The sequence below is a fragment of the Thamnophis elegans genome, chromosome 11 (assembly GCF_009769535.1).
Source record: "Thamnophis elegans isolate rThaEle1 chromosome 11, rThaEle1.pri, whole genome shotgun sequence".
Taxonomy (NCBI): domain Eukaryota; kingdom Metazoa; phylum Chordata; class Lepidosauria; order Squamata; family Colubridae; genus Thamnophis; species Thamnophis elegans.
This window is the reverse complement of record NC_045551.1, coordinates 4094885-4119300: the sequence shown is the minus strand read 5'-3', so window position 1 is coordinate 4119300 and position 24416 is coordinate 4094885. Positions and strand designations below refer to the sequence as shown.

Below are 24416 nucleotides of genomic sequence, written 5' to 3'. Positions count from 1 at the left end.
AGTACTGCAGGCCACTTCAGCTGACTGTTATCTGCAGTTCAGCGGTTCAAATCTCACCGGCTCAAGGTTGACTCAGCCTTCCATCCTTCCGAGGTGGGTGAAATGAGGACCCAGACTGTGGGGGCGATATGCTGATTCTGTAAACCGCTTAGAGAGGGCTGAAAGCCCTATGAAGCGGTATATAAGTCTAACTGCTATTGCTATTGCTATAATGCCCAGTGATGAGTACCAGAGGTATTGCCAAAAATAAGTTTGTCGATTTGTTTCTTGCTAGATTGAACAAGCACAGGTGCAAGACACTGGACGTTATACTTGTGAAGCAACAAACATTGCTGGGAAAATGGAAAAAAACTACAATGTCAATGTATGGGGTAAGAACAAGATTAAAGCATCAGCATTAAGGGTAATCCTAGAAATGTATGTCACAATTGATTTGCCTGTGAAAATCATATGGGAGTGACTGATAAGAAATATATTCTTTGTTTGGCCCTGGAATAAGAAGCAGTGTTGGACAGTTTTTGGTATCTAAATTTAAGAAAGCTGCCTCCCTGATTTAACATCAGTCTGTTCCTCAGAGTACCTAGAATTTCAAAAGCTGGAAATATTCAGCAACCACTTTATTTAATTCTTTTTTTTGGGGGGGGGGGGAATTCTAGTGAACTTACTATTTCAATGGGGAAAAAATGAATTAAGACTTGGAAATAATATCATGCACTATAAAATCCAACTGTTAAAATGTAGGGATCTCTTTGGTGTTTAAAACTCCGAATTTGCAGGCTGTCAAAGTATTTTAAATACACTAAGAAATGCATTTGCATTCATTGTTTAACCTTTGAAAATGTTAATGCTTGAAAGAAAGATTTGGATTGAGAATTTTACTTTACATTTTCTTCTTTCTCTGCTGAATTTAATACACTTAATTTCTTTATAGGTTGCTTTAACCAATAGGAGGTGATTGATTGTTTCTGATCTTTGCCTTCTCTAGTGCCATCAAGCATTTACAGTTCAGAGACAGTGACTCAGCTGACTGTGATCGAAGGGAACCTCATCAGCATGATGTGTGAATCCAGTGGAATCCCACCACCCATTCTGGCGTGGAGGAAGAATGGTAAGCATTTCCTTGTGAGGACTAATCACAAACCCTGTTAATCTAATTAGTTTTGTTGAGCCCTGTTTATCTCACCAGGTTACAGAATGGAACCTAAATTTAATCATTCTGCTAGATCTCAAGAAATCAATGCAATTGGGTTGATCAGCAGGACCTTCTGCAGATTTCAACGTTTGATTCTGAAATTTAATTTAATTATTAGATTTATATGCCGCCCTTCTCCCAAGGACACAGGGCGGCGTACAACATTAAAAGAAACACATAATACAAAAGTTTTAAAAAAAATTAAATAGAATATCCCAAACCCAATTAAAATTGACAATGACATTTTTTTAAAAAAAATCAAATTAAAATTAATAGTGATCAATAATTTATTTTGTTTTGTTCAGGCCAGGCTGGCTTGCTGGAAAAGCCAACTTTTTAGTGCACGTTGGAAGGACCCTAAATTGTCCTTTGTTTCAATAAAAAGGGCTTCAAATATACTGGATAATATTTGAGTTAAGCTTACTGTGTGGCAGTTTAATTGTTTAACTGTTTAATAAATTTATAGGCCGCCCAATCCCGAAGGACTCCGGGCGGCTTACAGAAATACATATTTAAAAAGAATAAAAAATTAAAAATGGAGAGAAGAAACAGATTAAAAGATCACTTCATGCACTCCGTCTAGACGGGGCTGGACCTCATTTCATGAGGTCAACAGGCCCAGGCCTGCCGGAATAGCCAGGTTTTGGTGGCCTTTCAGAAGGCCGTGAGAGTGGGAAGGATCCGGATCCCTGGGGGTAGATCGTTCCATAGGGTCGGAGCGGCTACAGAGAAGGCCCTCCCCTGGGGAGCCGCCAGATGACATTGTCTGGTCGACGGCACCCGGAGAAGGCCCACCCTGTGTGATCTTATCGGCCGTTGGGAGGTATGCGGCAGAAGACGGTCTCGCAGATATCCGGGTCCTAAGCCATGTAGGGCTTTAAAGGTGATAACCAGCAGTGACTTGAAATGCTTAGATCAGGGATCCCCAAACCCCTGGTCCATGGACTGGCACCAGGCCGCGGCATGCCAGCAACCAGGCTGCACAAACAAGTGAACTCCCATCCGTGGGATGCAGGCGCCATGAAAAACCACACCCCCTTCAGTCCACAGAAAAATCGTTCTCCACGGAACAGGTCCCTGGTGCCCAAAGGTTTGGGGGCCACTGGCTTAGATGAAGAAACTTGATGAGATAAGACTCTTTAAACCATATATACACAAAGTTGCTTTGTGCTTCCATCTAACTTCCCCCTTCTTTCTTAGGTCTTATTTGTCTTAACCAGAATGCAAAGAAGTGTTTTCCTTGCCTGTGTGAATTTCCAATTTGCATTGTGGTTAGTCATTCTGGGATTAGCAGTCACAACACATCTGGAAAATTCCAGGTTGCAGAAATTAGGGGTTGCATACTGCCTTTTAAGAATATTAAATGCATGGAGAAAAGATGCTTCATTGTAAATTAATGTGTCGTTTTTTTTTGAAGCATTAAAGCAGCTGCAACTTTTACAAGGGCCACATTGCAGCTCTCTTCGCGTACACATGCACACGGGTTTCCCATTGCTGGCAGAAGTGCTGTCTGTGCAAGCACATGCGCCTGGAGACAACCAGAGAAACCAGATGATCCTTGCAAAAAAAGATGCCATAATTCAGGCAGAATTTATAGAATGTATCCCCCTGAATTTGAGCCAACGTCTCATTGTCCAAAGTGTAATGGAAGTAACACTTGATGCTTATGAGACTTGGTTACACTTTAGCTGACCTAGCCAAGAGGAAATATGTCTGGAACAGAATGAATACATTAAGACATTCTAGTGTGAATGGGTCCCCTGCATTTGCCTGCAGCCAAACTGTTCTTCCTTTTCCCCATGCAGTAAATATGCAACAAAGCTGTGATTAATCATATGGTCCATATGCACAGTTCCCCTTTTTATCTATTAGGTTTAGCCATGGGTAAGAGGTAATCAAATAAACTATTATTCCTTGTGTGTCCAATCACTACTGTAATGCGCTCTACATGGGGCTGCCCTTGAAAAGTGTTCGGAGACTACAATTGGTCCAGAATGCAGCCGCGCGAGCGATATTGGGTGTACTTAGATACGCCCATGTTACACCTATCCTCCGTGAGCTGCACTGGCTCCCCATTGGTCTCCAGACGCGCTTCAAGGTGCTGGTTATCACCTTTAAAGCCCTACATGGCCTAGGACCTGGATAGCTCCGTGACCGCCTCCTGCAACATACCTCCCAGCGCCCAATAAGATCGCACAGGGTGGGCCTTCTCCAGGTGCCGTCGACTACACAATGTTGTCTGGTGGGTCCTCGGGGAAGAGCCTTCTCTGTAGCTGCCCCGGCCCTATGGAACGATCTACTCCCTGAGAGCTGGACCCTCCCTTCTCTCTCGGCCTTCCGAAAGTCTGTTAAGACCTGGCTGTTCCGGCAGGCCTGGGGCTGCTGATCTTGTTTGAGCTTCAGCCCCATTAAGATTGAGTGTATGTTGTGTCCTTTTTAATTCGCTCTGTTCTGTATCTTAACTTTTTTAGTATTTGTTTTTTTTAAACTGTTTTATGTAAGCTGCCCAGAGTCCTTCAGGATTGGGCGGCATACAAATCCATTAAAGTTGAAATTGAAAATTGAAATCACACTTGGCCAATAAAGAATTCTATTCCACTATTTGCTGACCATTGTACTAATAGGTCTTGACAGCTACTAGTTTCCCCTACATAAAATCTTAATAGAAACACATGGCAGCCCAAAACAAGTTGAAGATTTGTATGGAAGGAAGAAGACTAATTATTAACTTAGTTATTTTTTATCTTAAGGAAACCTCTGGATAGCTTACGAGGGAGTCAGGGCAAGATGAAGAGATGCTATTATGGGAATAATTGCTTGCCAAAATGCCACCTATCTCTGTTTATAGAACAGAGGGGGAAGTTAATTTATTTAATTCTGTATTGAGAGGGCACAATAGCCTTTACTGATATAAATAATATTATTGGAGCAACCTGTTTAGATTGTGGAATAGGCACAACACCTATTGGTTGGACTGGTTCAGATGAGGTGCTAAACTTAACCTAGTTTTAACATAGCTTAGTGTGTCATATCTAACTAGGAAACTTGTTCTGACCCCCCCTCATCCTACACCAAAGCACACCGAGCCAAAGATACTGCAAGGATTTATTAACACACAGACAGGACCTTGGCAGCAATCCAGCACAGACTAAACTTGGCAGCAATCCAGCACAGACTAACCTTGGCAGCAATCCAGCCTGCCAAGCTAGCCACGAGAGTTCTCCAACATTAGTGAATATGTTGACTCCTGCAAAGGGTGTATGTACAATCATTCCTTTTATAGTCTTGAGAGGAGCCTAATTACCACCAGCTGAGTGCAGTTATCTCCTGTAACTGCGTAACTGTTCCTTACGCCTATTAGCTCTCCATTGCCGGGCATCCAGGAACAACTCCCTTGTCTCCTCTCCACTGCTCCAATGCATGATGTCCGGATCACACTCCCTTGTCTCCTCCCCACTGGTCCAAGGCCCAAGCGCCTCCTGGTGGTCAACCAGCCTCTCTGCGCCCTGCTTGGAGTCGGAACCCTGTCCAGGATCCTCCACATCCTCCAGAGCCGACTCATAGGGCCCCTCGCTGTCAGAGTCTGGTGGCAGCTCCAATGGCGCCTGCTGGGCCACAACAGAAACTATAGTTTGCTTTAGTTTAAATTGTTTTGAGATGTTGGGAAATGGTACATAAATGTTATAAAAACGGTGAAGCTACAGCTCATTTTCATAGATAGACTAACAATTGTGATTAATCCAATTTCCCAGTTCAGACATACATAATAGGAAGCTCTGATTAAGTGTGCCTTTTATTGCTTTTCAACTGTGGAAAGAGAGGAACACAATAACTGTTTGTGCATGAAGTTGAAGCTAATTTATGCCTTGAGTTATTCAACTAAATTGATTATCCAAATAATGCATTTCTGGTTTCAAAGACTCCGAATAATGTGTACACATATTTTATATTTATTTCTTTTTATTTGAGAGTATTTCTTTTGTAGGTTCTCCACTGATAGTTGATCCTTCAGGGAGAGTCAGAATCTTATCTGGAGGAAGACAACTTCAAATTTCTGTGGCTGAAAATTCAGATTCAGCCTCCTATACATGCATAGCTTCAAATGTAGCTGGAATAACAAAGAAAGAATATAAGTTGTTAGTATATGGTAAGTCGCTGGCAACGTTTCTCAGTTTGCAAACGAATAGTATATAAGACCTTCACACATGAGCTTTGGAACAAACGAAACATGCCACATGTCAGGAAAACAATAACTGAGTTTCTCATTTTCTTCTAATAGCAGTTGGAGGGATTTTTAAAAGCATTTCCTTGATACTGTGACGGTCCTGAACCCAGTATTAGTTTTGAGATGGGGACTATGTAGGCACAGTGCAAGTACACACATATTTTTGGTGTTGCTTTTAACAGAAATGTAGAAACTAGATTTGCACTTTGAAATGCTTATGTCCCCACTAGAGATGTCCCTCTTGGTGATGGTATTTTACTGCCCTGCTGGCTTTCTAAAGCTAAGCTGGCTAGGAATTGATTAATGCTCAGAAGAACAGCCACCATTAACTTTCAGGGCAGTAAACCAGACTGGTAATTTGTAAAAAGAAAGTCTCAGAAGCAGAAGGGTGACAACAGGAAGATGACTGTGGCAACAACTATATCATTGCTGAGATAGTCACCAGGACATGAGTTCAATTTGAGTTAACCTTAGTGTTAAAATACAAATGGACCAGTGGTGGGTTTCAAAAATTGTTCGAACCTACTCTGTGGGTGTGGCCTCCTTTGTGGGAGTGGCTTGCCACCCATGTGACCGGATGGGAGTGGCTTGCCGCCCATGTGACCGGATATGAAAATGCTGACGACACTTGTCAGAACCACCTTAAATTACCCCACACACAGCCCTGGCATGCATAAGAATATGATGTAAACTTGTTTTTTAAAAGGCATCTTTGGTTTGTGTTAAAACAACTTCAACACACACAATGTTCTGATTGCACCACAAACGCAGTGGTCATCCTTACCTTTCACAGAGGCACTGAGTTTTATAAATATGAGCATGATAGTGTAGAATAATCATATCCAAGGACCAGTGGTGGGTTTCAAAAAATTGTTGGAACCTCTTCTGTAGGTGTGGCCTGCTTTCCGGGTCCACTGGTGGAACCTCTTCTAACCGGTTCGGTAGATTTGACGAACCGGTTCTACCGAACAGGTGTGAACCAGTAGGAACCCACCTCTGAAATGGACCCTCCATCCTACTTCTAAAGAGCTGGATTTTTTTCAAAAGGGTTTTTTCCGGTTTCAGATGTGGCTCGGTAGAAATAAAGTCCATGTATTTGCCTCAATAGGCTTTACACTTTTGTTCAGCAAGAGGAAATCCTGAACACATTTTGACTCATGTTTATATATTTGCTACGTTGTCTACTTCATCACCCAAAAGGACTGGCACACTCTAGGTAACATAACAAAGTTCAAAAACAGTAAAAAGGTACAGAAACAGTTATTCACCTCTCTTGGAGGTCTTCCAAGGACATTGGATGGCACCTGATGGACATTGGGTATTTCCTGAGGAACTTTCCATGACCTTTAAGGCCTGCTGAGGCAATGGTGCCATTTGCACATGTGCTCCAGAGGTGGGTTCCTACCAGTTCACACATATTCGGTAGAACCGGTTCATCAAATCTACCGAACCGGTTAGAAGAGGTTTCACCAGTGGACCCGGAAAGCAGGCCACACCTACAGAAGAGGTTCCAATTTTTTTTCCTTTAAAAAACATGTTCAGTAGTTCAAGAAATGTAGGCTTCTCTTACGCAGACTTTATTTACCAACTGTGCATTGAATTTCATTCCTTTCCCCAGGTTCTCAGTGGGTGTTTTGAAGGCTGTGAAAGAAGTCCTGGGGGCTGCATGCAGTAGTGATTTTGTCCAGCTTTGGCTGAGAGAGAATCCATTTCATATAACTTAAATTGATTTTACAAGAAACTGTGCTTCTGTTTTCCCTTCCAGGGAAAAGCAGCAGAGGTTCACGTATTTCTCCTTCCTATTCAATATAGCTTAATCCCTGATCACACACAACAAGCTATTTTTTCATTTCACTGAGCCTTATATTTTAAGCTCGGTTTTTCCATCCTCAGTTTTACCAACATTAGCTTAATAATTGCCTTCTTGGGTATTAGCTATCTAGCAGAAGTGGGTTCCTACCAGTTCGCACCAGTTCGGTAGAACCGGTTCGTCAAATCTACCCAACCAGTTAGAAGAGGTTCCACCAGTGGACCCGGAAAGCAGGCCACACCTACAGAAGAGCTTCCAAATTTTTTGAAACCCACCACTGCCACACACACACACACACACACACACAGACTGACACAGAGAGAGAGAGAAAGAGAAAGAAAGGAAGAAATAAATAAAGAAAAAAGAAAAAAGAAAGAAAAAGAGTGTGAGAGGGAGATGAAAAAAAAATAAAAAAGGGATAGAGAGACAAAAGGAAGGAGAAAGAGAGAGAGAGAGAGAGAGAGAGAGAGAGAGAAAACACATTTCCGGCAAGCCACTCCCACCAGGTCACATGTCCGGCAAGCCACTCCCACAAAGGAGGCCACACCCACAGAGTAGGTTCCAAATTTTTTTAAAACCCACCATTGTTGTACTCCCTCAAGACTCTCAACAGAATGATTAGATTCTTGGTCAACAAAAATAAATACAGCCATGAATTCTATTCACTTATTACTATGTCTCATAGAGTTTGGAGCTATAAAGTGTTGAACCTGAATTGTTTCTTTGAACAGTTCGTCCAACTATTCTGGACAATGTGAACATACCATCGGATGTCATTGTAACTCAAGGGAATGATATTTCACTTGAATGCCAAGCAGATGGCATTCCACAGCCAACTGTCACCTGGATGAAAGATGGTCAACTGTTAGCCAATGAAAGACGAGTTGAAATACTCAAGGAAGGGCATGGTCTTCGAGTTAAAAGTGCACAAGTGTCGGACACTGGTCGCTATGTATGTGTTGCTGTGAATGTGGCAGGACTGACTGACAAGAAATATGACCTGAGTGTTCATGGTAAGTGAAGGAAATCTGTGTAAGAAAAAATACACAAAGGTGCATGTCCAGAGTAAGAAAGCAATGGACTGTTCTGCTACCCGTGGAACAGCTGTATAATTTGATTTAGTCTAAGTAGCACAAAAGCAGCAGCTATGGCTTAATATGTAGTTATAAATATATGCACTATGAAGACAACAGAAAAGAAAAAAGTATAGCTTTATTTATTTATTATGCTACCCATCTTAATGTTCAAGACACCCAATCTGGGTGGCTTACAAAACTGTTCTGACCCCCCTCATCCCACACCAATACACACTCTGAGCCAAAGATAAGTTACGGCATTTAATTAACAGACAGACAGGTCCTTGGCAGCAAACCGGCACAGATAAGGCTTGGTAGCAATCCAGCCTGCCAAGCTCACAATAATGTTCTCCGATATTAGTTCCTGCATTGACTTCTGCAAAAAGGGCGTGTGCACAAGCAGTCCTTTCATAGTCTGGAGAGGAGCCTAATGACCACCAGATGAGTGCAATTACCTCCTGTAACTGCGCAACTGTTCCTGACGCCTATTAGCTCTTTGGTGCCGGGCATCCAGGAACAACTCACTGCTGACCTCAGGCTCATACTCCCTTGTCTTCTCCCCACTCATCCAAGGCTCAGGCACTTCCTGGTGGCCAACCAGCCTCTCTGCGCCCTGCTCAGAGTCGGAACCCTGTCCAGGGTCCTCCACATCCTCCAGAGCCGACTCATAGGGCCCCTTGCTGTCGGAGTCTGGTGGCAGCCCCAACGGCTCCTGCTGGGCCACAACACAAAACATAGTAACTAAAGCAATATGTAAGAGACCATACTTTATTATTTTCACTTTGTTGTGTTTGTCCTTTTGTCACACGATTTTCTTGATACATTTCAAGCGATAGGTTTTTAATCTAATTCAGAAAACCTAATTAAAACCTAGCAAAAATTCAGAGTTTTTTGAAATATTGAATGTAAACTTTCATAAGATCTTTCAGCTCCTGAGTAAAGTAATATGTATGATCCAATATGTTGGATCATTTTGTTGCTTAAAAACAAAAGAAAAAGCATTGAATCAACCCAATAAGTAACACCATAACATTGGAGAAGCTTATACTGTGTATAGGTAACACAATATTCTGTTACCTATGCTGGGCATGCTAAAGTATTGCAGAACAATTGATTTTGCCTCTTGCTTTATGAGAGTGATTGAAGGGGCAGATAAAATTAATACTAATGCAGAAAAGAACTGCAATTCTGCACAAAGGTTTCAATTCTCATCAGATAAGCCACTGTGTGCAGAATTATAATAGAGTCTTTAATTAAATTATTCACCTTATTGAAGCAGAAGAGATAGAAAGTGCATTTTTTTCCCCAAATAACAACAAAAATGGCTTTCTCAACCCTAACTAGTAATTTGTTCAGAGTTTGACTTAGGGCTGCTTAATTATTTCAACAGCAAAAAGACACTTGATGTTTATATTGCAACATTGTGGAGATCAATTAAGAGATCTCTACAGCCAGAGTTTAGAAGGAGTTTAGTCCACTAAGTTCCAATTTCTTTGTGTCAAAAAGTCCACATTACCACTAAAAAAGGAATTATAGCTATTTTTTTAAGTCAGAAAGAGAGAGGGAGAACTTTGTAATAGAAACCTCAGTGTTGCATAGGATTGTTTCTAAATTCTTTTAAATAAATGTAGCTGACTTTCCTTCATCACTGAATAATGCTTAATCTGCTACTCCTTTTTGGTAGTCCCCCCAAGAATTGTGGGTAATCTGGGGCAGCCAGAAAATGTCAGTGCTGTGGAGAAAAGCCCTGTCACCCTGATTTGTGAATCTTCAGGAATTCCTCATCCATCAACAATGTGGTTAAAGAATGGACAGCCAGTCTCTTTAAGTAACTCCTTGAGAACCCTATCAGGTAAGAGGGGGCATATTAAAGTGAAATGATGTTATTTTTATGGTTAACCAGAGAAAATATTCTATAGTATGCTTGATAAAACAATCACATGGAAAGACACTGTTAAAATTAACATATGGCTTATCCCTAAGTTGAAATATTTAGGATTTAATATGTGGTATCAGTTAAAGGGAGTCATTACTCTGCATGTAAAATATTACTCTCTTAAGCTATTCAGGCATGACTGCCTTATTGTCTCTCTCTGCAAAGAATTATTTTGTTGTTGTGGAGAGCATTAGAATATGATGCCGAGAACTATTTAAATCTTAGATCATGGTTTAACTTGGCTACATGGGGCAGCCCTTGAAGAGCATTCGAAACCCTAAACTTAACCCTAACCCTAACCCTAAACCTAAACCTAAACCTAACCCTTACCTTAACTTAAATCGCGCTTCTGTCGGCGCGCTGTTGTCGGCGCGCTGATGACATCGCGGTTTTAGCGCCGCGGTTTTGTCGGCGCGCTTTTGTCATGCGCGCATTTGTCGGGTCACGATATTCCACAGAAGATTTCAGTAGGCTGCCACTTATTTTGAATTTTCATTTTGTTCTGGTTCTACACCAATAAGTCAAAATTGAGAATTAGGTTTTGTTATAATATGCAAGCTTCATGGCTCTTCTGTTTAGGTGGCAGGATGTTACGTCTGATGCAGGTGAAAATGGAAGATGCGGGTCATTATATCTGTGTAGTAACTAACATTGCAGGAGAAGTCCGGAAAAACTTTGAACTTTCAGTTTTAGGTGAGTATATCAAACCTATCTAAAAAAAGCTGAAGTGTTGGATTCCGCCCCCCCTCCCTAGTTTATAGACCCTATGTTTAGAAATTGAAGAGATGACTGAAAATAATAATATAGGCAATGAATAGCTTTCTTAATTGGATAATATAAGTTGGCAGTTGTTCTAGTGTAAAACAGAAGGATGCTTTATGTTCCTTGGAAAATGATAGTATCAAAAACAGGAGAATGTAGTTATGTGTTTTCCTTCCTTCCTCCCAGCAAATTCTTCAAATTTTAATAACTATTCTTTTTTTAAAAAAACACCTAGTACCCCCACGCAATCTTATTTGATCATATAATGGACATAATATTGTAAATCCACTGCATTTTATATCATCCAGTGGAAGCAGCCATGTTGTTCTTGCAGGAAAAGAAAAAGAAATATCTTGCAGGATCTTAGATCCACTAAGAATATATAAGTGTTCTTGGTTTAAATAGTTACTTTTGTGACTTTTTCAAAAGAAGAAGCAATACTATTCATTCCAGGAACCAAGACAACAAGGAAAAGCATATGTAAATTATGCCCCTTTGTTTCATCTGAAACTATCTATAAAGTCTCATCTGACTTCAGGCTCAATATTTTAAATGGATGTGCTCCAGGTTTCACGTACTTTTATGACAATCCATGACATTCTCACATGCCCACCACAACACAAGATCCATACAAATATATCAATATCAATATCAATATCAATATCAATATCTATCTATCTATCTATCTATCTATCTATCTATCTATCTATCATCTATCTATCATCTATCTACCTATCTATTAGTTGTAAATGTGTTTTTATTTTCCATTTTCATTTCGTACAGTCACATATATACTGTACATAACCGGGGCCATATAACATTAAACAATAAACATAGCCATTCCTCTTGTCAACAATACCCCCCAAAATAGAAACCCAATGTACCTCTTCGACCCTCCATACACCCTTTCTTTCGCCCCCCTCCAACTTTCCTTCTTCCCTCCAACATTCCCCTCTACCCTACTTCCCCTCCCCCTCTACCACTCCTCTCTCCCGATACACTCCCTCCCTTCCTTCTCACCCTCCCTCCCGTCCTCTCTCCCGCCCTCTCTACCCCTCTTTCTTCTGTCCCTCTACTCCTCCCTTCGGTGGATTTCTACTATCTATCGATATATTCAGCTTGTCCTATTTTTACAGTGAAATTAAAGAGCAACAGTATACAAGTGACCAAATATATATTGAAGACATGGCTCTTGAAAATGGAAAAAGATATTTTGGGATGATGGATGCAAATCAATATACAACCCTTTTGTATCCCTGTATTCTTACACAATTCTTTTCTGTGTTTGTTTTGACAATGTAAAAGTGCCTCCAAGCATTGTAGGAGAAAATAAACTGGAAGATATAAAAGTTAAAGAAGGCCATGGCATTATGTTGACATGTGAAGTCACAGGTAAGTTTCTGTCGATTCTTCGTTAGAGCTGATTTGGCTGCAGCATTAAGCTGATTGATGGCTATGATATTAAGCAAGTAAACATTCATATTCATTCATTCTCTCCCTTTTCCCTTCCCCCCTCCCCCCTCTCTCTTCCCCCCCTTCTTCTGGGTGGTGCTACTACAGATAGTCCTCAACTTACGTCCATTTGTTTAACTAACAAGTTATGATAGCACTGAAAAAGTGACTTACAACCAATTCTCATGCTTACAACTCTCTCCTTGTTCCTGTGGTCACATGATCAAAATTCATACGCTTGGCAACAAGCATGTATTTATGATTTATATATAGTGCGTACACATGTACACCACCACAAAGTATCGTATATTGCCTTCTGGTTTCCTCTGAGATAGAATATCATGTTGGGTTTTCTTTCTTTCTTTTTTTAAAAAAGAGTTTTATTATTTGTTAGTTACAAAAATAAACAATTCAATCTTTCCTTAAACAGTGTGTCGTCTGGGTACAAACATCTCTGTGCAACATTGTTCCTCTTTTGCCACATCTGTCACGTTTCATATTAACATTATTTCCCTAAGTTTAATATTGTGACAGTGATGGCTAACCTTTTTCTTATGGCGTGCCACAATTGTGTGTGCGTGCCAGGGGTGGGTTCCTGCCAGTTCTAACCTCTTCTATAGAAGAGGTTCCACAAATCTACAGTGCCATTTAGAACCGGTTCCAGCTCCCTCCCACTTCTTCTCCACATCACGCTTGTCCCGCCCGCCGCTCACTGAGTGGCTGGCTCACCAATCGCCCCGCCCGCCTCTAAGAGTCCTATCTAAACCTTAAAGTCTTAAAGCTGTCAAGTTTGAACACCCCTGGGTTTTTTTCCCCTAAAAGGTTAGGGGTGCAAGGGTCTTGTAACTTGAAAGCTTTAAGACTTGCACACTTCAATGCCAGAGTTCCTGAGCCAACATGACTGGAGGAGGAATTCTGGGAGTTGAAGTCCACAAGTCTTAAAGCTGTCAAGTTTGAACACCCCTGGGTTTTTTTCTAAAGGACTATGGGTGCAAGGGTCTTGTAACTTGACAGCTTTAAGACTTGCGTGCTTCAAATGCCAGAGTTTCTGAGCCAACATTTCAGTTGCCAAGCAAGAGCGTTGTTAAGTGAGTTTCACCACATTTTACAAGTGGGCCACGCCCACTCGGTCACATGGCTGGCACGCCACTCCCACCCAGTCACATGGCCGGCAAGCCACTCCCACAAAGCGAGGCCACATCTACAGAAGAGGTTCTAAAACTTTTTGAAACCCATCACTGGTGCATGCGCTATCACAAGTGCATGCTTGCCCACACCAACTCAATCTTTCCTGCCTACCTGCTTATGCTTTACTTTTAAAGACTTAACAAAGAAGAAAATTTTAAAGGGCCACCTCAATTTTCACAATTCAATTATCAATATTTGTATTTTTTCCTCAAAAAGGGAATCCTATTCCAGAGATCACTTGGCTGAAAGATGGGCAAACATTTCTACAGTATGACGGCTATCAGTTAATGTCTACTGGACGTTTTCTTCAAATTACAAATGCTCAAGTTGCTGACACAGGGAGATACACCTGTGTTGCCTCCAATACAGCTGGAGATAAAAGAAAAAGCTTCAGTGTTAATGTACTTGGTAAGATTTATTGAGTAATAAATGGAAGTGTTTGGGGATCCTTTGAAGTGGATAGATCTGCCCGGATTGGAAAATATATATATATATATATAATGTATATATATCTGAATTTGCAAAGTTGTTGATAAAACTTTGGAGGGTTGGTGCTAAGGCGTTGGAAGAGGGAAGTAGTGTGAATCAGAGGTGGGATTCTGCCCTGGATTGGGCAAACCGGTAGTAGTGGCGGCAGGAGGCTCCACCCACCTGCCCATTTACATGCGCACGAGCGAACCAGTAGTAAAATAAATTGAAACCCACCAGTGGTGTGAATGCTATCACTTTGGCAAGTACCAAAATTGCCGTCTCCAAGTCACTGAAGGCTTAGGGATTATATGCAACTTCCAAGAATCTTCCCAAAATTTCGTACACACAGATATATAGTCTTTCATACGATATTGTTTCTCTCTCCCTCTATAAAAATGAAGAAAAGATTTGTGTTACTTAAATCTCTTCCAAGCACCTAAAATTCCCCCCACCAGGGCCGGATTTTCCTATAGGCTAACTAGGCTTCAGGCTAGGGCCTCAAGATCAAGAGGGGCCTACATTCAAATTGTTAGCAAAATTAAAATTACACTATTCTAAAAACAGTGAACACTAAAACACTGAACCGAAAATAAGGAGAAATTCTACGCATATGACTAATAAACAAACATAAAAATGTATTGGTTAAGATCGTTCCAGCGCCACGGCAGTTGGGGAGCCCGCCCACGTTCCCGGCACCAGCGGTCGGGCGAGAGGCCCGGCCGCTCCCAGTAGCCGCCCCGTTGACGCGGAGCCCACCAGCGGCCAGGCAGGTGAAGGGGAGGGGGCCGAGCCGGGCAGCTGAGCGCAGCAGGGGAGGCGGCTGGCCTCGCTGCCTTTGCCGCAGCGCAGAGCCGCCCTCCGTCGGGAGGCCAGCTATATATATTGATATATATTGATATATATCACAGTTATGATGTATTTTATTGTCTCTCATGTAATTTACAAACTTAAAAATGGGAGGTGAAAGGGCCTCATAAGTGGAATAACCTAGGGCCTCTTTTCATCTAAATCCGGCCCTGCCCCCCACCAAAAGATTTTCAGCTGCTTACCTCTCCTGTGTAAAATAGTCCTTTCCCTTCACTTCAGTGATAGTGATAACGTAATATTCTACCTGGATAGTGTTCCTTATATTCCTTGATTGATGGAGCCTCGTTTTTTTTAAAAAACCTGGACTTCTGAAAAAAAAGAAAATAAATAAACTCCAAAAAAAAAGTCCCATTTTCCCTCTCATTTGGCATAGACAGTTCACTATGCTATCAGGAAACTTGTTTTAAAAAGTCATTGTTAGATTGTTCCATCAATGAACTTGTTAAAAAAAACAAAAAACCCATCTTCACCATTTTAAATGAGCGTATATAAAAAAAAGAATAAGAATTATAAACATAAGAAATTATTTTTAAAAAATAAAAGAAGGAAAAAATTGTTTTCTGATGATCAAATTGAGTCTGAGGCTTCAAGATAGATTGTCTTTTTTATTTGAGTGCAAGATCAGAGCTTCGGTGGTTTGAATTAAAGCAGTGCTTCTAAGTGCTTCTAAGTGCTTCTAAGAGCCGAGGTGGCGCAGTGGTTAGGGTGCAGTACTGCAGGCCACTTCAGCTGACTTATCTGCAGTTCAGCGGTTCTAATCTCACCGGCTCAGGGTTGACTCAGCCTTCCATCCTTCCGAGGTGGGTAAAATGAGGACCAAGACTGTGGGGGTGATATGCTGACTCTGTAAACCGCTTAGAGAGGGCTGAAAGCCCTATGAAGCGGTATATAAGTCGAACCGCTATTGCCATTGCTATTCTCTATCAGAGTGCAAAGAGAAAATATCTGCTGCGAACTCTGCATAGGCATCAGGAAGAGCATCTAGCCAGTAAGCGCTCAGCCCCATTCAGTTGCCCCGATCCCTCCTCAAAGCAACGGATTTCATAAAAAGAAAATAACTATGGACTAATTGAAATCAATGGGGAGCTTTAAAATGCTTAAACTTTATTCTTCCTTCAAATGTTGATAGATTTTAACCTAGTAGGAGATCTAGTTCTGATTGACTGAGGTCAACTCTGCAGAGTAGTTTGTAAAATGAGGCAGGAGGCACATAAATGTAATAAATAATAAATACAAATAAATAAAATTCAACAGATAGAGCCGAGGTGGCGCAGTGGTTAGGGTGCAGTCCTGCAGGCCACTTCAGCTGACTGTTATCTTCAGTTCAGCGGTTCTAATCTCACCGGCTCAAAGTTGACTCAGCCTTCCATCCTTCCGAGGTGGGTAAAATGAGGATCCAGACTGTGGGGGTGATATTCTGACTCTGTAAACTGCTTAGAGAGGGCTAAAAGCCCTATGAAGCGGTATATAAGTCTAACTGCTATTGCTATTGCTATGAAGCCCAGCCTCTGGGAAACAAGTGTCATATATATTTTGGCTCTTAATTTGCTCAATCTGTGCCCCTGGATTAAGATGCAGGTATATCGGATGGCCAGATATTTTCCCCATAAGTAGTTCCTTTAAAAGTACAAATGATACCCAAAATTATCAGGATTATTTTAAAACGATGCTCTTTTTGTTCCCCCTGAACTCGCTCAGTGTCTCCGTCCATTGTGGGTGCAAGTAATGACGGAGGTGCCGAAGAAGCCACGGTTATCTTAAATAACCCAACCTCTTTAGTTTGTGAGGCTTACTCATATCCACCAGCCACAATCACCTGGTTGAAAGATGGAGCTCCGATAGAGTCAAATAAGAACATCCGGGTTTTGCCAGGTAATTATTTGAATGCCTCTATTATTAAAATAAATTTGGAATCAGTTGGATTGAAATGGGTGGCTATAGAGTTGTGATGGCACAGTGGTTAGAATGCAGTATTGCAGCAGGGGTGGGTTCCTGCCAGTTCTAACCTCTTCTATAGAAGAGGTTCCAGCTCCCTCCTTCTGCCTGTCCGCACATCATCAAGATGAAGAGCGAGAGGAGGAATTCTGGGAGTTGAAGTCCACAAGTCTTAAAGCTGTCAAGTTTGAACACCCCTGGGGTGTTTTTTAACATTATTTCCCTAAGTTTAATATTGTGACAGTGATGGCTAACCTTTTTCTTATGGCATGCCACAATTGTGTGTGCGTGCCAGGGGTGGGTTCCTGCCAGTTCTAACCTCTTCTATAGAAGAGGTTCCACAAATCTACAGTGCCATTTAGAACCGGTTCCAGCTCCCTCCCCCTGCCTGTCTGCATCACACTTGCCCCGCCCGCCGCTCACTGAGTGGCTGGCTCACCAATTGCCCTGCCCGCCTCTAAGAGTCCTATCTAAACCTTAAAGTCTTAAAGCTGTCAAGTTTGAACACCCCTGGGTTCTTTTTTCCTAAAGGGTTAGGGGTGCAAGGGTCTTATAACTTGACAGCTTTAAGACTTGCACACTTCAATGCCAGAGTTCCTGAGCCAACATGACTGGAGGAGGAATTCTGGGAGTTGAAGTCCACAAGTCTTAAAGCTGTCAAGTTTGAACACCTCTGGGGTTTTTTTTTTCTAAAGGGTTAGGGGTGCAAGGGTCTTGTAACTTGACAGCTTTAAGACTTGCGTGCTTCAAATGCCAAAGTTTCTGAGCCAACATTTTGATTGCTAAGCAAGAGCGTTGTTAAGTGAGTTTTGCCACATTTTACAAGTTGGCCATGCCCACCTGGTCACATGGTCAGCAAGCCACTCCCACCTAGTCACATGGCTGGCAAGCCACAAAGCAGGCCACACCTACAGAAGAGGTTCGAAAAAATTTTGAAACCCACCAGTGTATTGCAGGCTATCTCACTTCTCTCTGACAGAAGTTTGATTCTGACCAACTCAAGATTGACTCAGCCTTCCATCCTTCCAAGCTCGGTAAAATGAGGACCCAGATTGTTGATAGCAATATGCTGAGTCTGTAAACTGCTTAGAGAGGACTGTAGAACACGATGAAGCAGTATATAAGTCTAAGTCCTATTGCTATTGCTATAGAAATTAAATGAATGAATGAATGAATGAATGAATGAATGAATGAAAGAGAGAGAGAGAGAGAGAGAGAGAGAAAGAAAGAAAGAAAGAAAGAAAGAAAGAAAGAAAGAAAGAAAGAAAGAAAGAAAGAAAGAAAGAAAGAAAGAAGAAAGAAAAAAAAAGAAATTCTATCCCATTTTTTTGCATTTATAAATAATCTTCGGTATACTTTCTGAAGATGACTGAATAGAGATTGACTATTACAATTATCATAATTGCTGGGGATAAATTTGCATATTTTGGCTTCCCATGTGTGGAACTTAATAATGTACCAGATCTTAGGCTTTGTCTCCTACTATTAACCAGAGTAACAATGGCTTGAAAAACTTACTTTTCTGTGTGAAGTGATGGAGTTCACTTGCATATCACAGGCAGGGAACAAGGAATACGTAACTTGGAAGGGCCTTTCAATTTCTTTCAGTTTTTGGCATAATTAGAATGCTGATGATCCAGCATTAGAATTTGAAAAGGCATTTTATTTCTGCTTCTTTCTAGAGTTCTTTCCTAAACTCCAGGTGTTTTTTTTGTGTGTGTGTTTCAAAAGTTTTATTTCTTTTAAGGCAAACATTTCATCATTCCTCAATCAGTAAGACATCGAAGTACAATTTCTTGTATATCAAAATAATTCTAGTTTACCACCAAATTCTTGTCTAGCCTAATATATACCCTTCCCTCCCTCCACCCTCTCCCCCAACCCCCCTCCACCTTCCCCCCCCCCGACTTCCCAGAACCCATACACGGTATGGATTTCTAACAAACACATTCTAAACTCTATTGAGAAAAAAAAGAAATAAAAAAAATTAATAACATTCTACATTTACCTTAGCTTCTTCTTGCTGAACCAACTTTAAACAATTTAAATCATTTCTGATCTTAAGCATAGGCTAACTGGAATTTCTTGGTCCCGTATTTATTTTGTATATAGTCAATCCATTTTTTCCAGTCTCGTTTATATCTCTCATTTGAGTGATCTTTAAGATATGCCGATATTTTAGCCATCTCGGCTAAGTTTGTGACTTTCAATGTCCATTCTTGGATTGTAGGCAAGTCTTTCTTCTTCCAGTATTGCGCCACCAACAGTCTTGCTGCCGTTATTAGACTAAACTCCAGTTTTAACGTGTTCTGAAATCAGAATAATTGGCGTTCTTTCTTTCAATGGGACAATGGTTAAATTCATACAGTTCCTGCTGAATTCAGAAGAAAATAAACAAAGGGAATTGGGGAAACTTTAACGTGACTTTTATCCTTTTCTGTAGGTGGTCGAACTTTACAGATTCTGAATGCCCAGGAGGACAATACTGGTAGATATACTTGTATAGCTACAAATGAAGCAGGGGAAACATTAAAACATTATGAGGTGAAAGTTTATAGTAAGTTTTAAAGCATTGTTTCTTGCTGAAATTTATAACGTATTGTTTGATTCTCTACCATCTCTTTATATTTTATACAACGTCTACCTTAGTTGCTTATTTCTAAGCATATGCTGTATATATATTCCATTGTTTGTTTTGTTGCATTTATATCATGATGGTGAAGCCAAATTAGATGTTTCATTGCATATAAGAGTCTTTGAATAACTTTAAGGAAAGTGGCTGTATGGCTAGACAATTGAAAAAACAAACAAACATTTATTTCTTCACAATAATTGGGGTTACTGTTGAGAATTTTCAGCGGGATGAGGATTAAGCATTCTTGTTAGCCATGTTATTCCCCCCCCCCCCAAAGGCCTGCTTTGAAAAGCTGGATAAAAGAGGCTATATTTGAAAGGCCAGCTTCCTGAAATTATAAATCCCTCCCCATAGTAACAGATTTCCTAGCTGAATTAAATCAAGAGAAATATGAAAAGCCACTGTCTGATTTGTAGACAGGATAATGGCCCATTGATTGCTGCTTGAAATGGCAGGAACACTCCATATCTCAGGACAATATCCACAGATCCTTGGGAAGGACTTGATAGGTGGACAGAATGCCAATTCAACTTATGAGCCGAGGTGGCGCAGTGGTTAAATGCAGCACTGCAGGCTACTTCAGCTGACTGCAGTTCAGCAGTTCGGCTGTTCAAATCTCACCGGCTCAAGGTTGACTCAGCCTTCCATCCTTCCGAGGTGGGTAAAATGAGGACCCGGATTATTGGGAGCAATAAACCGCTTAGAGAGGGCTGAAAGCCCTATGAAGTGGTATGTAAGTCTAACTGCTATTGCTATTGCTAATGCAATTCTTGTTTATTATATCTGATTGTAATCTTCTATCAATTTCCATCCTCTTGTGTAAGTTTCAAGTTTGCTTAGAAATTAATGATACCATATCATCATCCATCCTTCAGTTTATGTTGCCCAGTGAAGGGTTTGCTTATTTGAATTGACTTTACAGGTCTACTTACATTTTTGCCTATTTTGTGAATTATTGTGTGTAACTAACCAACAAATGCTACTTAGCTGTGTGACTTAATAAGCAATTTGCTGATGTGATTTTGGCCTAAAAAGCAGGTCAACCATTGCTGATGTGCTATAACTTACCTATGCCTTTTTTCCCGACAACATTGTGAGTGTCAAAATTAGAAATCTCATTTTGGTTTGGTGGCTTTATTTTTATATTTATCTTTTTTTTGGCAGTTCCTCCTACGATAAATAGAGGTGATTTATTAGAATTAGGCTTGTCCCCTAAAGAGGTGAAGATCAAAGTGAACAACAGCCTTACCCTGGAATGTGAAGTCCATGCAATTCCTGCTGCTGGCATCAGATGGTACAAAGATAGACAGGCCAGTCATAAATTTAATTTCTTCCAGCAAATATTTGTTTTAGAGAAACCAGGAAAGTTCTTTATAGCGATGTCTCTTCTTCCAGTGTCTCAAATTTTCCAAAACACAATGTTTCAAAGCTATAGGAAGTCCTGTTCTCTTCCAGCAGTTATTATTATTTGTTAAATGTATTTGCCATCTATCTTGTCGTGGGATTACACAATAATCCATAACACAATTTTAGAATTGCAGGTTGTTGAAGTATCCATGGCATTCTGCTTTGTCATTTTGCAATTTTGGATTGCCTTTGTCAATTTTAGTTAGGCAATGCAATTCTTTCCAATTTTGAATTTCTTTTTTTTTTGGGCACTTCCACATCAGCATTTTAATACTTGCAAAGTATTTTTCATATTATTTATTACCTAGTTAGCACTTATATTCCATACACTTTTCATATTTTTGCTCTCCTTGAATCTTTTGGTATGTGGAATATTATTTTTGGCTGACAATATTTTATTGAAACTAACAAGAGAACATGCCTCATTCATTCATTCATCTCAAACCACGTAACTTTAGGCAGTTACAAACATTGAATAAATAAATAAAAGTAATATTTTTTTTAGAAATTCTAAGTAATGTAATTTTTTTTTCAAAACTTGCCCTTTGATAATTGTTAGAATAACTATGAATAACAAGTAAGTTAATAGGGACATTAGTCTTAATTCTTTTGACAAAGTAAAGGAAACTATAATACAAATGTCTTTATATTTTATGTTCTTAAATATTTTTAACTTACTAATCAGCCAAAGTGTATAACTTAGCAATGTTCTCAATTATGGAATGGACTCAATAGAAAAAAGAACCTTAAATCTGTACATATTGCATAACTTGTAATCCTTGTGTGGCTTACCAGTTAGATGTACCCTTCTCTCTGTAATACTACAATAAAATAAGGGAAATGGATCTGTTTCTAACATCTCTCAGAAGATGGTTCCAAGTTGTCAGAAACAGATATTTCATATCTGATCCTGCTTTATAATTATAAAATAGAATTTGATTTGTGGGGGAGGGGGATCAAATCTCTTGCCAAAGCAGAGAGGCCACAATGCATTGCTGAGTTTGGCTTAAGTGGCCATGAACTATGCATACCTGTGTACACTTCATTTGTACATTGTAAAAAATGCTCAGGTATCCTTTTGGATAATTACCCCACAGCCTATTACATCAGATGATCATCTAACAATCCAAGGTGGTGGACGCATCCTTCAAATTAAAGCAACTCAGATATCTGACACTGGCCGATATAGTTGCGTTGCTTCAAACATAGCTGGCGAGGATGAGTTGGAGTTCGATGTCAGTATACAAGGTATTGCTTTGACTATTCATTGGTGTATTTATAGAGATAAGTCTTCTCCAACCTGATAATCACAACTTCTGTATAGTTACTATAAATTTATAAATAGTTACTTATTCCCAGTCAGGGGAGGCAGGGGAGGCAGACCCTCACCACTGTCATCAGGAAAAGAAAAAAAAATGTAAAAGGAAAAAGGCCTTGAAGAGCTCTGTGCAATGAAGCAAAGAAAAAAATAAAGAGAAATAAAATCCTACAACAATATTTGAATAAATTAAAGAGTAAGAATGTAAGAAGTAGACACAAAAAAAGCAATGTTGGTTTATTTGATCAAGGTTAAAATAAGATATGTTGCTACTTTTGGCTATGGACTTTCTACTGATAATAGCTTTCAGCGTTCCAAGTATCATGTAGAATTAAATCAGAGTCCAAGGCAAAACGATCCTTAAATTTCCAATTTAATAAATCAGACATCTTAGCACATCTGTGTAAATCCCAATTCTGGAAATTACATCATAATCCCACCCAGTTAAAAGTTCATGATCTTGTCCCCACACCCACAAATCCATCACATGGTCCAATCTTCTTCTTCCACGCTTGCGTCTCCACCCAGCTGCTTCCGGTCAGGTACAAAGGTGCGGAGACAAAAGATGACCTTGGTCTTCTAGAAAAGAACGACAACAATACATTCCACAATCCTACTCCTTTCTATTCCCCCCTCCCAACTACTACACTAATGGGAAAGCATAATGAAATAAGAGAAAGTGTGGGAGGCCAAAGATCCTAACAGATACATAGTTGCAGACCTGACAATAGGACTGAAAGAATGATAACTTTATGGATTTGTTATAGATAAGAGATGGTACATGGGATGAAGGGATAAATGTTTGTAACTTGAGAGGGTGAAGAATCACTAAATTTGTTAATACTTCCTGTGATGAAGGTTGGAAAAGCCTTATACTTATTCTTCATTTTTAATCTGAGGCCTATATATATTACAGTTCCTCCTAGTTTTCGAAAACCATTTGGATTCTGGGAAGATGGAAATGTGCTAAGTAGAAGTCAAAGAGGAAGAGCCAAAGATGTGGTTTTAAACAATCCTCTGTCTTTATACTGTGAAACTAATGCTGTGCCACCTCCAGTACTGACATGGTATAAAGAGGGTTTTCCATTGAGTTCCAGCGATAAACTCCTGATACTTCCAGGTCTGTATTAAACAGCTTCATATTTATGAATATAATGAAATGCTTTCTTTTTTATTCTTTGGGATTTTTTTTCCCCGCATACACTTGAGTGTTTTAAATAGCCTGCCCAAAATGCACACTGCAAGCATAGTAGCTCTGACCCACACAACCCTTGCAATAAATATTTTAATTTAAAGTAAGAATGAAATATTCCCCATTCTCTGGAATGCAGTTGAAAATGGATGCTCCTCATTGGCATTATTAAAAGTTCCTGGTCCAAGCAATGCAATATGACTTCCTCTAAAAGCTTTTGTATTCATAAATAGGTACTAATGAATTTCTTGGATATATGCATTCCTCTTTCGTGGGGAGAAAATTTTACTAATTCATATATGTTGCCTGTGCTTATAATGGCATTGAGAACTCTGGAAAGAACTGTCAGAATCAGGAAGTCATAACAATTGAATATCCTTATATTTTTATTTATTTAGAAAATTTGTACAGCTCTCTGCTCTCTGCACAGTGACTCTAGGTAGCTTACAAACAATGATATGAATATAGTAAGTAAGTAAGATCTTTATTACGGTCAAAGACCAGCAATATACATTTGTCTTTACACTATATTAAAAATGCTAACTTTAAAATATAATTAAAAGTATCTACATTAAACGTGGATAATAACATTATGGTCCAAAGATTGTTAAAGGTATGTCCAGATAATTGGTACAAGATGGTACTATACTGTAGCCAATTTTTTTCTTATGGACATTGCAGCAGCACAAAACTTTGCCACTGCATACGTGGTAACCGGGTTAGTGTCCTGGAGGAGGAAGCCTAGATAAAAATTGTCTGCCCTCCCTGGCAATCTCTCTAATAAGGGGAGAATATATGCAGACCTACAAGCTCTGTATAGCTGGCAGTGTAATAGAACATGTGAATTATCTTCCACTTCTCCTTTGCCACATATACAATCCCGTTCTGCTATAGGTGTTCTCTTATACCTGCCCTGGAGGAGTGCTGAAGGGAGAATGTTAAATCTGGCT

At 40.1% G+C, this 24416-nt stretch overlaps 1 protein-coding gene across 1 annotated transcript in view; it reads left to right on the top strand.

Moving 5' to 3' along the window:
* HMCN1 (hemicentin 1) overlaps nucleotides 1-24416 on the top strand; it is a 264205-nt gene that overhangs the window by 144597 nt on the left and 95192 nt on the right. Inside the window, 13 exon segments of the mRNA XM_032226793.1 lie at nucleotides 275-371; nucleotides 986-1108; nucleotides 5178-5339; nucleotides 7959-8240; nucleotides 9988-10155; nucleotides 10819-10932; nucleotides 12307-12393; nucleotides 13858-14049; nucleotides 16678-16851; nucleotides 19358-19471; nucleotides 20714-20859; nucleotides 22054-22204; nucleotides 23191-23394. Of these exon segments, the coding sequence (XP_032082684.1) occupies nucleotides 275-371; nucleotides 986-1108; nucleotides 5178-5339; nucleotides 7959-8240; nucleotides 9988-10155; nucleotides 10819-10932; nucleotides 12307-12393; nucleotides 13858-14049; nucleotides 16678-16851; nucleotides 19358-19471; nucleotides 20714-20859; nucleotides 22054-22204; nucleotides 23191-23394 (2014 nt within the window).